The sequence below is a fragment of the Cynocephalus volans genome, chromosome 4 (genome assembly GCF_027409185.1).
Source record: "Cynocephalus volans isolate mCynVol1 chromosome 4, mCynVol1.pri, whole genome shotgun sequence".
Classification (NCBI taxonomy): domain Eukaryota; kingdom Metazoa; phylum Chordata; class Mammalia; order Dermoptera; family Cynocephalidae; genus Cynocephalus; species Cynocephalus volans.
The window spans coordinates 98403692-98418695 of NC_084463.1; the positions used below are offsets into that span (position 1 = coordinate 98403692).

At 41.4% G+C, this 15004-nt stretch overlaps 1 protein-coding gene across 1 annotated transcript in view; it reads right to left on the bottom strand.

Moving 5' to 3' along the window:
• Positions 1-427: 427 nt before the first annotated feature.
• The window catches only part of GVQW3 (GVQW motif containing 3), a 35165-nt gene continuing 20588 nt past the window's right edge, over positions 428-15004 (bottom strand). Inside the window, exon 2 of the mRNA XM_063094046.1 lies at positions 428-649. Within this exon, the coding sequence (XP_062950116.1) occupies positions 428-649 (222 nt within the window). The remainder of the gene's footprint in view (positions 650-15004) is intronic.

Below are 15004 nucleotides of genomic sequence, written 5' to 3' on the forward strand. Positions count from 1 at the left end.
AAATCTCGGGCCTTGGGCAAGCCGCACACTTTTGCTGGGTCTTGGTTTTCCTGTCTGTAAATGGAGGAGGCTGAGCTAGAAGTTGAAATTGGGTCACATTCATACCAGTGGCCAGCACAGAGCCTGGCCCACAGTTTCTATCACTCTTCCCCTGGATGACTCCCAGCTCCAACACTAGAGGCCTCCAGGACTTCAGCTGACATGATGGAGTGCGTATCCTGCACGTCGCCAGGCTGGCTGTGGAAAACTGAGCCCCCTCCAGACAGCAGGGCTTCTCTTCTCATGCAGATCAAGTCCAGAGCCTCATTAGTCATGTTGGATGACATAGTTAACACTTGGGGCCGGCACAGCCAGTTCATCAAAAGCTCCTGTGTACCTGGCTCCATTGCTGTGCTGAGGAACTACTGTATGTAGAGCAGGCAGTACATCAGAGGAGCAGCGCCAGAGTGCTTCCAAATTGGTTTTGATTAATTGCATACATAGACATGTCTTTAACTGGTGCCAGGGTAGCGGCCAGAGAACTTATGGGAAAGCAGGATGTTATGCTTTCTTTCCCTGAAGTCCCATAAAGCAATGAAAGATGAGGAACAGAATCACTGCTCATTGAAAGTTTATCGACCATGCAGACCCAGAAAACACAAATAACTATCTGAATCGAAACTTAACCTCATTTTCTCAACTCACTGGAAGCCAGGCATGTTCCCCTCTGCCCCGCCTGCCTGCTGCAGCTGAGCAAAAGGTGTGATTTCTAAGAAACGAGTCCTTTAGCACTGAGACAGCATCCTCAGCTTTCCCCAGCAACCCTGGAGAAGACACCTACAGGTATCTGGGAAGACTCTTCCCCTCAGAAACTTCTCTCCCTCCAGCGTATCACCATCCTATGAGCTGATATCAGAGGCTGATTCACTTTGGGTGAAGCACCCATTCACACAATCATTCTTTCTTTTCTACCTCTTGGAGATTTAAGACACATGTGATGAGGGTGTACTAAATACAAAGCTATTATGGTACCACTATTATGGTATCATAAGGAATACAGAATAGAGTCAAGAACAGACTCTTCCTGCAGGGGGATGGTCATGTAGGAGAAAGAGAGGACAGGTCCATGGATGAACTAATAATGCATGACGGTGGAATCACCTAGATGATGAAGCACTGGGATTTGGCATTAAGAGGACTTGGGTTCAAATCTCAGCTCTGAGTCTTATTACTGAGCTGCCTTGGATAGTCACTTTGATTCTTTGAGTCTTAAGCTACTGAGTAGAATAATAATACTGCACATGGAGGTTGTGTGGCTTTTAAGAATTAGCAGGGTGGAAAGTATCCAGTACAGGGCCTGGAACTGATCGATAAATGGTTACCACTTCTGAGTAAGCATCACCATCAAGATTCTGATAGAGTGCTATGTGAGAGTTCATATATTCCCAGAACAAGTGATTAGTGTTCACAGACTCTGTGCCTGGCTCTGTGCTGGGCATTCAGGATTCAGATAGGAAACTCAGTCCTGCCCTTGGATGAGACTGAGGTCCACTAAGGAGTAGCAGTGATTTGACATGGTAAGAAAGAAAAAGCATTACAGGTGTGCTGACAGAAGTCTACTCAGGGCACATGGGGAAGAGAGGAGACAGTGGTCACTTCTACCTGGGGAAATCAAGATAGATTTGCCTGAAGAGGCGATGCTTGAGCTAAATCCTGAAACATGAGAAGATTTTCATTTGCAGATAATGAGGAAAGAGTATCCACACACAATGACATGGTTTCCTTCTTTTTGTTCTAGAGCAAGCAAAGGTTACCCCCAGGATCTTGGAATCAGCTGTTCTCTTTGCATAGAAAGTTCTTCCCCTGGATTTTCCCAAAGGGGCTTCTTCTTGACATTTAAAACCTGATATTTTCTTATTTTTTCCTTTGTTTATTATATGTCTTCCCCACTAAAATGACAGGTCCATGAGGACCTGAGACCCTGGCTGACTATTCCTCCACTCTGTTACAACATCCAGAACATTGCCTGGCATATTGTAGAAATAAATAAATAAACAACAGGAGGCACAAGAGGGCATACTGCAATTGAGGAACTATTATAAGCGCAGTGCCTGGCACACAGTGGGCACTGAATTGTTTTTCTTTCATAAACAATAAAGAATGCCTGGAGCATAGGCCAGAGGGATTGAGGTAGGAGGTAAGAGAAGAGGTGGCACGGCCTCTGAGCTGCACCCAAAGGCTCAGAGAAGGATGACAATGTGATGGGGATATTGGGAAGAGAATTAAATCAGATAACTTTTAAATCCTTCTAAGAATTTCTCCCAAACAAATCATCTCTTGCCACCTTCCTGATCCCCTCACTCACAGCCCTCCTTTCTACTCCACCCTGTCTGGAGGCTGTAAGGACATCTGACACACCATTTCCTGCCAATGTAAATCACAGAGTGATGTGTGATGCTCACTCTCAGTTTTTACCATCCCTCAGGAGGAGATGGCCCCATAACTCAGGGTGGAGGCCCCAAGCAAAGCCAGCCTTTCCACAGGGTGGCAAATAAGCAGGAACTGTTTGCCCACTAGCACCTTTCTGGCCCTGCTCCCGGATAATTTTATGTCCTTTGGTCCTGGATCTGTTCCTTAGTTGGTTGCACCTCAGTTCACTTGCTGGAGCACTGATGTGTGACTGTTTAACTGCCACTGCTTCCTGTCCCAGGGATCCTGGGCTTCAGGGAGCATGGGAGAGAGACAAGAAAGAGAGCTTTATATGAGGCAAGCCTTGACAGTAATACTGAAGGCCAAAGACTAACTTACACTTACACAGTGCTTAACATTTTACAAAGCCCTAGAGAACTTCTATTCCTCCTTCAAGACCCAGCACAAATGTTACCTGTTTTCACCAACCTTCAGTTCTCCCAAGCAGAGCTAATCCTTCCCTCTGCACTTTGTAAAACTTCCACTATAGCCCTTATTGCCCTGTAATAAATTTATTTGTGTACGTGTCTCATAGCCTCCATTAACCACACGTTCCTGGGAGGCAGATCTCTTCTCTCCCAGTAAAACATGCTTTTTGCTTTCTTAAAAAGTACTTTCCTAAAAAGTCATTTTTACTTTCTTAAAAAGTAGAAAGTATGAACATTTTAATGTTCATAATACATATTCTTATAATTATAAAAGTGATATTTACAGTTACAATGATCACAATTTTATGTATATAAGTGTAATGAAGAAAATTTTAAATCACCTATAATTTCATCACCCAAATAAAACCATTGTGAATATTTTGGGTATATCTTGAGGTTTTTTTTAGCATGTAGAAAGTAAAAATGGAAATATACCATAAATGTGGTTTTACAGTCTGATTTGATCACCTATTCTATTGTGAGCATCTTCAAACATCATTGACAATTCTTTAAAAACATCATTATAAATGGTTGCATTATTTCATTTAATAAGTATATCATAATTTACCTAAAAATGTCCTCATTTGGGGACATTTGGGCTATTTCCTTCTTTTTACTATTTTACAAATAATGATGTGATGAATAGCTGTGTACATAAATCTTTGTCGACATCTGACTATTTCCCTAAAAATGATTCCTAGAAATGGAATTCCTAGGTCCATTGGCTTAAACTCTTTAAAGCTTCTTGATGCTCACTGCCAAATTACTCTGAGAAAGCAATACCAATTTACAATTTCACCAGTGCAAGAGTGTGCCCATCTCACAGTACCCTGGCCGACATTAAGTATTATCCCACTTGTATCTTTACCAAGTCCAGGCTCTTTTCACAATGAGTAATTTTTCTTAAACACAGCAGAAATTATACAAACAAATTTAGAGTTGTCTTCTTCCAAGACATCAACCTGGGAGGATATATTTATTTGAACAGTGTTTCTGCTGCTTTAAACATTTCTATAAGTTTTATTTGAAAATCGCCTGAAAAGCAGACAACACATTCTTTTACATCTAAATTGCAATACATTTCTATCTTTGGGGAAAGATTTTTGATTTTTGGCAACAGTCAAAAGCCACTTGGAACTCATGACAAATGAGATGAGGAGCTGCAGCTGGGTTTGGAAGTCTGAAATGAGGTGTAATTTTACAGTAATGAGATTGAGGTCTTTTCGTGACTTGTAAAGGAGAGTCCCACATGAGTTCTGGGTAGCAGTGGCATCATCAGAACAAGGGCTGAGCCTCCCAGTGTGGCCATTCCAAAGTGGCTACGCTCAGGTGGAGCTATGCTCAGGTGGAGGAACGAGTCTGGCGAGTGTAGTTATGGAAGCTTTTCTTGTGACTTCATCTCTACTCCATGTGTAGCCCTAGGGACAAGTGTCGATTATTTCAAAGCTGATCTCTTTGCCTCTTCTTTTTTCATCAAGCTACTCGGCCCTGCTGACTCCAAGACTAGTACCTTAGAGGGGCAGTTAGGGGGAGGGTGGGATGTGGCATGGCAATGGAAAGAGCCCTTGGACTGCAGTCAAGAGGAATGAGTCTGACACCTGTCTCTGCCTTTCAGCAGCTGTGTGAGGCCTCATTTATAAAGGAGGATGCTACTTCACAGGATTGTTAGGAGAAATGGAGAGTGTATATAAGCACACACAGACACATGAACACACACAGGCCTGCAAAATAGCTAATGCTTATTGAGTACCAACACTGTGCCAAGTACGCTTTCCATGCATGTGGCAGACCCTGTTTGTTGGCCACCCAGAAGCCATTTATCTCTTGCCACCTCTTACCCCAGGTCCCTTGTAGCTAGGGTGATTGTGTGGCCCAGTTCCAGCTGATGAGATTTAGGTAGAACTCTGCTGGGAGTTATTGGGAGAGTGTTTGCTTTCCTGATGAAAGAGGACTGCTGAGTCCGAACTGCCTGCCCACCCCCACCCCTTCCCGCCTTGAACTTGTAGATGGCTGGCTCTCACAGCTATCTCGTAACCCAGATGAAAAGGTCAAAGGAGCACCTCTAGAATTCTTGTTATGCCAGAAAGTTACTACCTATCTATTTATGTCACTGTTATTTATCACTACTTACAGCTAAAAATATTCCAACACACATGCATAAAAAGTGTCCACATATAATAGATGCTCAATAAAGTGTAGCTGTTTACACTCACATTCAAATGCAACTCTTCCATCCAGAGAACCAATGATATTAATGGTGGTCACCCCTCATATTTATGCAGCACTTGACAATTTTCAAAAGATTTTCACATCTGTTTTATCATTTGATCCTCACAACTTTGCAAGGAAGGCAATTTTTTAATCAAACCTTTTAATTGCAAAGGGATGTTTAAGAAGTAGTTTAGAGTTCTTACATGTTGTACATAGCCTTATCTCCTTCTTTTTTCCCTCCCTTTCTTCCTTCTTGCTTTACTTCTGTGCCAGTCCTGGGACTGTTTTTCTCAGACCCATCCCTCAGCCTTCTGCACTGTGCTCTGCTCTGTAACACAGGGAGGTTGATTAATTCAGACTGAAAATCCAGGCTCTAAGACATCTAACTTCCGGCTGAGTTTGGCCAAAGGGAGTTACTAGAGGGAGACTGGGGGTGGGTGGATGGGGGAGGAAGAGGCCAGGTGTTTCTTCTTCTCCCTATCTGCTTTGGGTTGTGTCTCCAACTACATGTCCTCTGTGGCTCCTGCTTCCACTCTCAGGCCTGTTAGAGTTCATGCATCTGATCAGTGACCTAGCTCATGGGCCTAGGTGATGCTGCCTTCATCCCTCTGCCCTTTGGCTTATGGGTGGCAGTGGTTTCCTGCTCTTAAGGTCTGGGATGCCTCTCTTTCCCCTATCCCATCACCTGTGTAACCAATCTACCTCATCAAAGTCCCTCTGCTGAAAATACTTGAAGTGCCTTCTTTTTCCTCAGTTAGACCTCAGTTATTCCCATTGGGCCACCTCACCTCTGTAGGGCACCCAGGACCAGAAACTCAGGACCAGTTTCTGCTCTAGATGCACAGAGCAAGAGATGATACCAAAGAGGGAAATGAAAGGCATTAGAGTATGACATCCTATAGGGAAGATACAGAAAAATGGTCAGGACTCCCTTGGATGTTTGGAATCTTGCTGAGCATTTGATGTAAATATGTAAATATGTATGTATGCCCAGGTATTCCTTGGTTATTGTCTAACGTAATTGCACATGTGCACATAGGTGTTCCTGGGTTGTCTGACTTGCAACCAGGTGTCTTGGGTTATCAGACTTGAGAATTAAGGACGAATGGCTCTGATCCACAGTGCTCCCTGTCCCCAGGATGGGGGCATGGGGAGGCCACTACTGCTGCTGGAGGCTGTTGCTGCAGGCTGTTGCTGCCAGGGCTCCCAGGATCTCTGGGAGGCCACCGCCACTGCTGCTGGAGGCTGCTGTAAGCTGCTGCTACTGCTGAGGAAGCTGAGGACTGAGCTTGTGTCATCTGCCAGTGGCTTCTGGGATCTTTCCCAACTACCTAGCTTGTGGAACTGCGTATGAGGGGTCTGATGATCCAGCCAGACATGTGTGGTGACCCAGGCATATAAGGGGTCTGGTGACCTAGTCAGGCATATAAGGGGTCTGGTGACCCAGCATATGAGAAGTCTGTAACCGAGTCTGTACAACGGATTTGAAGGGTCTGTGAGCCCTAGCCCTAGCAATACAATTGGCTACGTCGGCAGGATTCTGACAATTGCCTTAACCAATACACATCTCCCAAACCCAGCAGAACTTAAAGGTAAGTCCTGTCATGGCCTGGGCCTCCTTCTTCTATCAGAGGCAGGCTAAAGACAATGTGCAGGACCCTTGGGATGCCCCCATTGTTGTCCACCTCACAAGCAAGCTTTGGGATTCTTCTGGATGGTGGAGGAAATGCCTGTGGGCCTCCATGTCTTCCCATCCTACCAGGGGTTCCTACTAGGGGCTCTCAGACTCAGGTGAGCTTGGCTTCCCCTGCTTGCTTTCTGTACTTTCCCCTTTTATCCCAAACAGCATTATCAAGGAAACAGAAGGAATATTTGCTTCAGCAAAATGCCAGCAAAAATTGTCCCTAAAGGCTAACAACAGAGGAAAGCCAGAGGTACCAAGATACCTTTAAGATGCCCGGATGTCTTGCATGATGTTGTATAGACAAACAGTCTAAACACAAAAACTATATCCCCACTTAAAGTTTTATGGTTTGGGTAATTTAGACAACCTTTCTTCTTTTTCTTTCATTCTTGTGTGTGTGTGTGTGTGTGTGTGTGTGTGTGTGTGTGTGTGTGTGTGTGTGTGTGTGTGTGTGTGTGTGTGGCTGGCCAGCACTAGACAACCTTTCTGAGCTTCAGTTTTCTCATCTATAAAATGGAGATGTGATGGCTAATTTTATGTGTTCACTTAACTGGGCCACAGCATGCCCAGATTGCTTGTAAAACATTATTTCTGGGAGTATTTCTAAAAATGTTTTCAGAAAGGATTAGCATTTGAATTGGTAGATTGAGTAAAGAAGATCATCCTCACCAATGTGGTTGGGCTTCATCCAATTCATTGAGGGCCTGAGTAGATTGATACAGTGGAGGAAAGGCAAATTTGTTCTTTTTTCTTGAGCTGGGACATCTATCTTCTCCTGCTCTCGTACATCAGTGCTCCTGGTGCTTGGGCTTTTGGGCTTGGACTGGAACTACACCATCAGCTTTCCTGGCCTCCAGCTTCTACATGGCAGATCACGGGACTTCTCAGCTTCCATAATTATGTGAGCCAATCCCTCATAATAAATCTCTTTATATCTCTCTCTATATATACATATATCCTATTGCTTCTGTTTCTCTTGAGAACCCTGACTAATACATGAGATAATAAATGTCTACTTGATGGAATTATTTCTTATCTGGCAACTTCCAGAAACATGACAAACTGTACTAATGAAGATGGGTCTCCCATCCCACCCCCTCCTACAGACACATGAAGATGCTGGGTAAACTATAACATAAATATTATATTTTTATTGACAAATTTGAAAAATATAAAGCAAAATCTCAAGATGTTAGAAATAAAACAGGAACTTAAAAACAGAACAGGGTACAGGTGATGTGCCTCAGCAACACACGGGGATTTCAGACTCAAATGTAGATCCTGGAAGCTGTGGGTTAGGGTTCCACTGCACACAAAGATGAGGAGATGGTCCTCTGGTCCCTGCCAGGTGAGAAAGTTGGAAATGGGATGAAGCCCTGAGATTGGAAGCTCTGCTTCTGTCCTGAGAAGGAGACTGGAAAAACTGTACCACAGGTTAGAGAAGCTGCAAGGAAGCTTGATGTCTGAAGAAGACTTTGGTAGGGAAATAAATGGTACTCGCAAGAAACATAAACTCCAGTCTCTGCCACATGCAGAAGGGGGATTTGGATTTACTCTACCTTGTATGTGCAGGATCCTATTGAGATAAATTAATATAAAATTTGTTCTGGACCATTAAAATTCATAGATCAGGCTGAAGCAAGACCCATTAAAATTCTTAGGTTTAAGCTGAAGCAAATTGAAAATAGCTCTGTAGGGATGCTTAACAAATCCTCTAGAAAAAACAGTTCTAATGAAGATGCCAACAAAAAGTAACAAACCACATGAGGAAAGAAATGACCAAAATGGAGAGTCAACAAACAAAATAGAGAGAAAAAGACTAAAAACAGAACCATTTGAAAGACTGTGAAATAAGGATAATTAAATTAGAGATATAAGAGAAGGAATAGAAGGCATAATAAAGGAACAAAACAGTATGGTGGAAAAAGACTTGGGAAATTTTTAAAAGAACAGTGTAGAACTCCCAGAAAAAAAATATAGTCCCTGAAATTAAAAACTCAAAGGATAAAAAGGGTGAATTCAACTACATATATTAAGTCTACCTGAACAGGGAATTAGAAGATATATTTGAGGAAATCACCCAAAATGGAGTAAATAGATAGAAAACCTGAATAAGAGTTTAAAATATATGAAGGATTAAAACGACTAAGTCAAGCATATGTCTGATAGGAGTTCCAGAAAGATTTAATAGAGGGAATGGCAGAATATCATTAAGACTTATGGTTATATTACTCAGCATTCTCCAGAAAACAGAACCATCAGGATATGTGTCGGGTTGTGGGGTGGAGATTTGTTATAAGGAATTGGCTTACATGATTATGGAGGCTGAGACCTAGGTGTTAAGCCAATGGTGTTGTTCCAGTCTGAGTCAAAGGCCTGAGAACTAGAAGAGCTGGTGTTCTAAGTCCCAGTTAAAAAGCCAGCAGTCTTGAGACCCATGAACAGCTGATGTTTCAGTTTGAGTGTGAAGGCAGGAAAAGACTGATGTCCCAGCTCAAGAAACCAGGCAGAAGGAGTTTCTTCTTACTTGCAGGGAGTCAGCATTTTTGTTCCATCATGCCTTTAACTGATGGGATCAGGCCCACCCACATTAAGGAGGGTAACCTGCCTTACTCAGTCTGATTCAAATGTTAATCTCATCCAAAAACACCTTCACAGACACAACCAGAATAATGTTTCACCAAATGTCAACATATTTGATATGGGCACCCCATGGCCCAGTCAAGTTGACACATAAAATTAACCATCACAAATGACTGATAATTTCCCAAAATTGAAGAAACGTACCAAGACAGTGAATAAACAGTTACATAACTAGTCACACCCTGACAAAACTGCAAAACCACAAGGCAGAGAGAAAAGAATAAAAGTCCTCAGTAACTAGAGACAAATTACCAAAAGGTATATTAACTACAATGACAGCAGCTTTCTCATCAGCAACAATGAAAATCAGAAGACAGTAGGATAATATCACCAAAGTGTGGAAAGAAAATAAATTTCAAACTAGAATTTTATACACAGTTAAATTAATAGGTGGGAACTAAACTTTCAGACATTTTCAGACAAGTAAAGACAAACTCTTGTTAGTCTTTACCTCACACAAACTCTTGTTGACAGTATAGTAATGGATATAATTCAGTATGAAGAAAATTGAATCCAGAAAGAAGACATGAGATGTAAGGACTGGGATACAGGTGAAGAACTGGGGCCAGCTCACATTAGCCCAGAGAGCAGACTATTAAAATTTCAGGAATTTCAAGTACTGATTGTTAGACAATCATAATTAAAAATTAAATTATACAAACATACAATTAAATGAATTATTTATAAGTATATAGGTAAAAAATCCTCACAATGCATCGCTTCTTCATTATTTTACTACATTGTGCAATTTTCTATGTTCTTGAAGTTGTTTATTTGTATGTCCTGTATTTAGATGGGAGAAATACTATAGAATGGTGTGCTACTGTGCATCTCTTCCCAACCACATTAAGTGATGTCACATTGGTAACTTGAGTATTTACATCCTAGAAACCAACAAATGCTACAAATTAGGGCTTCCCTAACCCCTACCATATCAGAGCTGGTTGTTAAATATTTACCAGCACACCACTGAACATAGGAAATAGGATCATGGTGTCAATGCAGGCAGGTCAAGATGGCAGAAGAGGAGAGCTGCCTGCCGCTTTTCCGCCTCGAGTAGAAGCAGCCTGAGGCCCGTGCGAGATGCAGCTGTAGCAGAATCAGCATAAAGGAACGGCTTCGAAAGGGTGTCTTTACCCTGCTGAGAACCGGGAATCTTCCCCCAACCCGCGCGCGCGTGACCCGCCGGTGCGCCACTGCCCGCGTCCCAGCCGCAGCTGCAGACGTGGAAACATGGAGGCCTGAGCCTGCGTGTGTCACCCCGGGCTGCAACGGTGACCACGGCTTCTGACCCCCCGCCCCCACCTGCCGTCCTTGGAGCTGGAAGCGAATCAACGAGCAGCCGAGACAGGGAGACATCCAGCGGGAGAGGCAGAAGATCCGCAGAGACCACACACCCTGCGGGCCACCACTGCCTGATCCAACAGGTAGGCTTCACCGCTGCCACCCAGCTCCATCCCAAGCCCGGCCTAGTGCACACAGAGCAGCGAGACATCCTGCAGGGGAAGGGGCAGCTCTGCAGAGACCACACGCTCTGCGGTGCCTCGGCACATCCCAGCAGCCCGGGCCAGAGTGCAGGGAACAGGGAGTCACTGAGGTAGCCATACCAAATTGGCAACCACAGTAACATCTTAGTCAGTCAATAGTGTCAAACCTGTGGACTGTGAAACCCCCTGCCACAATGAATAAGCATCAAAGAAAAGATACCAGAAATACGAAAAATCAAGAAAGTACACCACCAAAAGATAATAAATCTCAAGCTCTAGATCCTACAGAACAAGAAGCCCTTGAAATGACTGACAAGGAATTTCGAGTGATAATTCTAAGGAAACTGAATGAGATACAAGAAAACTCAGCTAGACATCATGATGAAAAGAGGAAAAGTATACAGGACCTGAAAGAGGAAATGTACAAGGAAATCAATGCCCTGAAAAAAAATGTAGCAGAACTTGTCGAACTGAAGAAGTTATTCAGTGAAATAAAAAACACAACGGAGATTTTAACCAACAGGCTTGTGGAAGTTGAAGAGAGAACCTCTGAACTTGAAGATGGGCTGTTTGAAATAACACAAGCAGACAAAAAAAAAAAAAAAAGAATCAAAGGCATTGAAGAAAATCTGAGAGAGATATCACACAACCTTAAGCGCTCAAATATCCAAGTCATGGGTATTCCAGAAGGGGAGGAAAAAGGAGATTGCATTGAAAACATATTCAACAAAATAGTGGCAGAAAACTTCCCAGGTATAGGAAAAATCACAGATCTTCAGATCCAGGAAGCTCAATGATCTCCAAACGTATTCAAACCAAAGAGGTCTTCTCCAACACATGTTATACTCAAATTGGCAAAACTCAAAGACAAAGAGAGAATCTTAAAAGCTGCAAGAGAGAAGTGTCAAATCACCTATAAGGGAGTCCCAATCAGACTTTTCATAACAAACCCTAAAAGCCAGAAAGGAATGGGATGATGTATTCAAAATACTAAAAGACAGATTGTCAGCCAAGAATACTCTACCCTGCAAGGCTATCCTTCTGAAAGGAAGGGCAAATAGTATATTTCTCAGACAAACAAAAACTGTGGGAGTTCACCACCACACGACCACCCTTACAAGAAATTCTCAAGGGAGTACTGGGTTTGGTTCCTGAAAAATACTACCACTGCCATAAAAACCCAAGAAAAATCAATACCCAGTAGTATAATAAAAATGGCATTCATGAAGAGAAAACAAACAAACAAAAATGCTATCTACAACCCACGGAACCAACAAACACAGAAAACAAACAGTATATCAGAAAGCTAGGAACAAAAGACACCTAAGACAACCAAACAACAATCAACAAAATGCTAGGAATATATCAACACTATTCAATGACAACTCTTAATGTAAAAGGCTTAAATTCTCCAATCAAAAGACACAGACTGGCTGACTGGATTAAAAAGGAGGACCCAACTATATGCTGCCTTCAAGAGACCCACCTCACCCATAAAGACTCACATAGACTAAGAGTGAAAGGATGGAAAAAGATTTACCATGCAAACAGAAAAGAAAAATGAGCTGGAGTAGCTATTCTTATATCTGACAAAGTAGACTTTAAACTAAAAACCATAGAAAGAGACAATGAGGGACACTACTTAATGATAAAAGGACTGATCCATCAAGAAGACATAACAATCATAAATATATACGCACCCAATGTTGGAGCAGCCAGATTTATAAAACAAACTCTATTAGACCTAAAGAAGGAAATAGACACTAATACCATAATAGCAGGGGACCTGAACACCCCACTGTCAATATTGGACAGATCATCTAGGCAAAGAATCAGCAGAGAAACACAAGATCTAAACAATACTCTAGACCAATTGGAATTGGCAGATATCTACAGAACGTTCCATCCAACAACCTCAGAATATTCATTCTTCTCAGCAGCACATGGATCATTCTCCAGGATAGATCACATATTAGGTCACAAATCAAGTCTCAACAAATTCAAAAAAATTGGAATTATCACATGTATTTTCTCAGACCATAATGGATTAAAACTAGAAATCAATAACAAACGAAATTCTGGAAACTATACAAACACATGGAAATTAAACAGCATTCTACTTAATGACATATGGGTCCAAGAAGAAATCAAGCAGGAAATCAAAAAATTTATTGAAACTAATGAAAATAATGATACATCATACCAAAACCTGTGGGATACTGCAAAAGCAGTACTAAGGGGGAAATTTATTGCATTAAATGCTCACCTCAGAAGAATGGAAAGATGGCAAGTGAACAACCTAACACTTCACCTTAAAGAACTAGAAAAACAAGAACAATCCAAACCTAAAGTTAGCAGACAGAAAGAAATTATTAAGATCAGAGCAGAACTTAATGAAATTGAAACCCTAAGAACAATACAAAAGATCAACGAATCAAAAAGTTGGTTTTTTGAAAAGATAAATAAAATTGACAAACCATTAGCATGGCTAACAAAAAAAAAAGAAGAGAGAGGATTCAAATAACAAAAATTAGAAATGAAAAAGGTGATATTACAACTGATTCATCTGAAATACAAGGAATCATTCGAGACTACTATAAACAACTATACGCCAACAAGTTTGAAAATCTGGAGGAAATGGATAAATTTCTGGACACACACAGGCTACCAAAACTGAGCCATGAAGACGTAGAAAATTTGAACAGACCAAGAACAATAAAGGAGATTGAAGCTGTTATCAGAAGGCTCCCAACAAAGAAAAGCCCAGGACAAGATGGATTCACAGCAGAATTATACCAAACATTCAAAGAAGAATTGACACTGATTCTTTACAAACTATTCCAAAAGATTGAAACAGACGTAAATCTCCCGAACTCTTTCTATGAAGCAAACATCATCCTGATACCAAAACCAGGTAAAGATATAACCAAAAAAGAAAACTACAGGTTGATATCCTTGATGAATATAGATGCAAAAATCCTCACTAAAATACTAGCAAACAGAATACAGCAACACATACATAAAATTATTCACCATGATCAAGTGAGATTCATTCCAGGGATGCAAAGTTGGTTCAACATACGCAAATCAATAAATGTGATACACCATATTAATAAACTCAAACACAAGGACCATATGATCATATCTATAGATGCTGAAAAAGCATTTGATAAAGTTCAGCACTCATTCATGACAAAGACCCTCTATAAGTTAGGTATAGAGGGAAAGTATCTCAACATAATTAAAGCCATATATGCCAAACCCACAGCCAATATCATCCTGAATGGGGAAAAGCTGAAAGCTTTTCCTTTAAGAACAGGAACTAGACAAGGATGCCCACTCTCACCACTCCTATTCAACATAGTGTTGGAAGTACTAGCCAGAGCAATCAGAGAAGAGAAGGAAATAAAGGGCATCCAGATTGGAAAAGATGAAGTCAAACTGTCCCTGTTTGCAGATGACATGATCCTATATATTGAACAGCCTAAAACCTCTACAAAAAAACTGCTGGAATTGATAAATGATTTCAGCACAGTAGCAGGATACAAAATCAACACACAAAAATCAGTAGCATTTCTTTTCTCCAATAGTGAACATGCAGAACGAGAAATCAAGAAAGCCTGCCCATTTACAATAGCCACCAAAAAAATAAAATACTTAGGAATTGAGTTAACCAAGGAGGTGAAAAATCTCTATAATGAGAACTACAAACCACTGCTGAGAGAAATTAGAGAGGATACAAGAAGATGGAAAGATATCCCATGCTCTTGGATTGGAAGAATCAACATAGTGAAAATGTCCATACTACCCAAAGTGATATACAAATTCAATGCAATCCCCATCAAAATTCCAAAGACATTTTTCTCAGAAATGGAAAAAACTATCCTGACATTTATATGGAACAATAAAAGACCACGCATAGCCAAAGCAATGCTGAGCAAAAAAAATAAAGCTGGAGGCATAACACTACCTGACTTTAAGCTATACTACAAAGCTATAATAACCAAAACAGTATGGTACTGGCATAAAAACAGACACACTGACCAATGGAATAGAATAGAGAATCCAGAAATCAAACCACACACTTCCTGTCAGCTGATCTT